At 55.0% G+C, this 2,052-nt stretch overlaps 1 protein-coding gene across 1 annotated transcript; it reads left to right on the top strand.

The window, feature by feature from the left end:
• The first annotated feature begins 927 nt into the window (after positions 1–927).
• On the top strand, positions 928–1,785 carry LOC130024691 (KH domain-containing protein 3-like). The gene has a single exon (XM_056115386.1). It carries the CDS (start codon positions 928–930, stop codon positions 1,783–1,785), a length of 858 nt encoding a protein of 285 aa, XP_055971361.1.
• Positions 1,786–2,052: the final 267 nt, after the last annotated feature.

Genomic DNA, 2,052 nt, shown 5'->3' with positions numbered 1-2,052 from the left:
CAGCTGTGTCAGGAAACCAGGGCGCAGCGAGAGTCTGTGCAGCACCTCTGTGATCCCACGCGTCCCTGGAACGGGGGCGCACGGCTGGGTTTGCAGAGAATCATACTTCCTGTCCTCGGTGGAAGGACTCGGGAGCTTTGCTAGCTGTTCCCGGATAGACAGCAGCAGCTGGGCTCACGGCACTGAGGCAGCGAGGATGCGATGTGGGGGAATGACCCATTTGAGGAGAGGATGAGGGTGGGGATGAATGATGTCATAGAGGAGAGGATGAGGGAGGGTGGGGTGAATGACGTCATGAAGGAGAGGATGAGGGTGGAGGTGAATGACAACATCAAAGAGAGGATGAGGGTGGGGATGAATGACGTCATCGAAGAGAGGATGAGGATGGGGATGAATGGCGTCATCAAGGAGAGAATGAGGGTGGAGGTGAATGACGTCATAGAGGAGAGGATGAGGGTGGGATGAATGATGTCATCGAGGAGAGGATGAGGGTGGAGGTGAATGATGTCATAGAGGAGAGGATGAGGGTGGGGTGAATGACGTCATGAAGGAGAGGATGAGGGTGGAGATGAATGACAACATCAAAGAGAGGATGAGGATGGGGATGAATGACGCCATCAAGGAGAGGATGAGGATGGGGATGAATGACACCATCGAAGAGAGGATGAGGGTGGAGGTGAATGACATCATCGAGGAGAGGATGAGGGTGGGGATGAATGATGCCATCAAGGAGAGGATGAGGATGGGGATGAATGACGTCATCGAGGAGAGGATGAGGGTGGAGGTGAATGACATCATCGAGGAGAGGATGAGGGTGGGGATGAATGACATCATCAAGGAGAGGATGAGGGTGGAGGTGAATGGCGTCATCAAGGAGAGAATGAGGGTGGAGGTGAATGACGTCATAGAGGAGAGGATGAGGGTGGGATGAATGACGCCATCAAGGAGAGGATGAGGATGGGGATGAATGACGTCATCGAGGAGAGGATGAGGGTGGAGGTGAATGACGCCATCGAGGAGAGGATGAGGATGGGGATGAATGACGTCATCGAGGAGAGGATGAGGGTGGAGGTGAATGACATCATCGAGGAGAGGATGAGGGTGGAGGTGAATGACATCATCGAGGAGAGGATGAGGGTGGAGGTGAATGACGCCATCGAGGAGAGGATGAGGATGGGGATGAATGACGTCATCGAGGAGAGGATGAGGGTGGAGGTGAATGACATCATCGAGGAGAGGATGAGGGTGGAGGTGAATGACATCATCGAGGAGAGGATGAGGGTGGAGGTGAATGACGCCATCGAGGAGAGGATGAGGGTGGAGGTGAATGACGCCATCAAGGAGAGGATGAGGATGGGGATGAATGACGTCATCGAGGAGAGGATGAGGGTGGAGGTGAATGACGCCATCAAGGAGAGGATGAGGATGGGGATGAATGACGTCATTGAGGAGAGGATGAGGGTGGAGGTGAATGACATCATCGAGGAGAGGATGAGGGTGGGGATGAATGGTGTCATCAAGGAGAGGATGAGGGTGGAGGTGAATGACATCACCAAGGAGAAGATGAGGGTGGGAATGAATGATGCCATCAAGGAGAGGATGAGGATGGGGATGAATGACGCCATCAAGGAGAGGATGAGGATGGGGATGAATGACGCCATCGAAGAGAGGATGAGGGTGGAGGTGAATGACGCCATCGAGGAGAGGATGAGAGTGGGGATGAATGACATCACCACGTCTTCAGACGCAAGCGTATCAGGATGGCTGGAGAATCCCATCACCTGACAGCTCACATCTCCGACCCCTCGCAGCCCAGCTCACCAGGTAATGGTGCCAGAAGCCAGACACAGCCCCAGCAGGGAGGGGCAGGTGCAGGCTGGCCTGGCTGGGGCCCGCGGGTCCCTGGGTGCTCTCTGAGCACTGCAGCCTGCTGTTGCTCTCCTCGGCTCTGCTCTTCAGGTTGGAACTCTTCCCCTGTGCCAAAAAAGAAAAAACCCCAGGGAGAGGCACAGAAGCTGCCAATCCAGGGGCAGAGCTAGGCGAGCTGCCTCT

This window comes from Sorex fumeus, unplaced genomic scaffold (assembly GCF_029834395.1).
Source record: "Sorex fumeus unplaced genomic scaffold, SorFum_2.1 ptg000029l, whole genome shotgun sequence".
Lineage (NCBI taxonomy): Eukaryota > Metazoa > Chordata > Mammalia > Eulipotyphla > Soricidae > Sorex > Sorex fumeus.
Note: the sequence above shows the minus strand (reverse complement) of the source record. Positions and strands in the feature narration are given on the sequence as shown.

Coding starts and splice junctions, on each gene's coding strand:
- LOC130024691 (XM_056115386.1), top strand. CDS start 928: ATGAATGACGCCATCAAGGAGAGGATGAGGATGGGGATGAATGACGTC.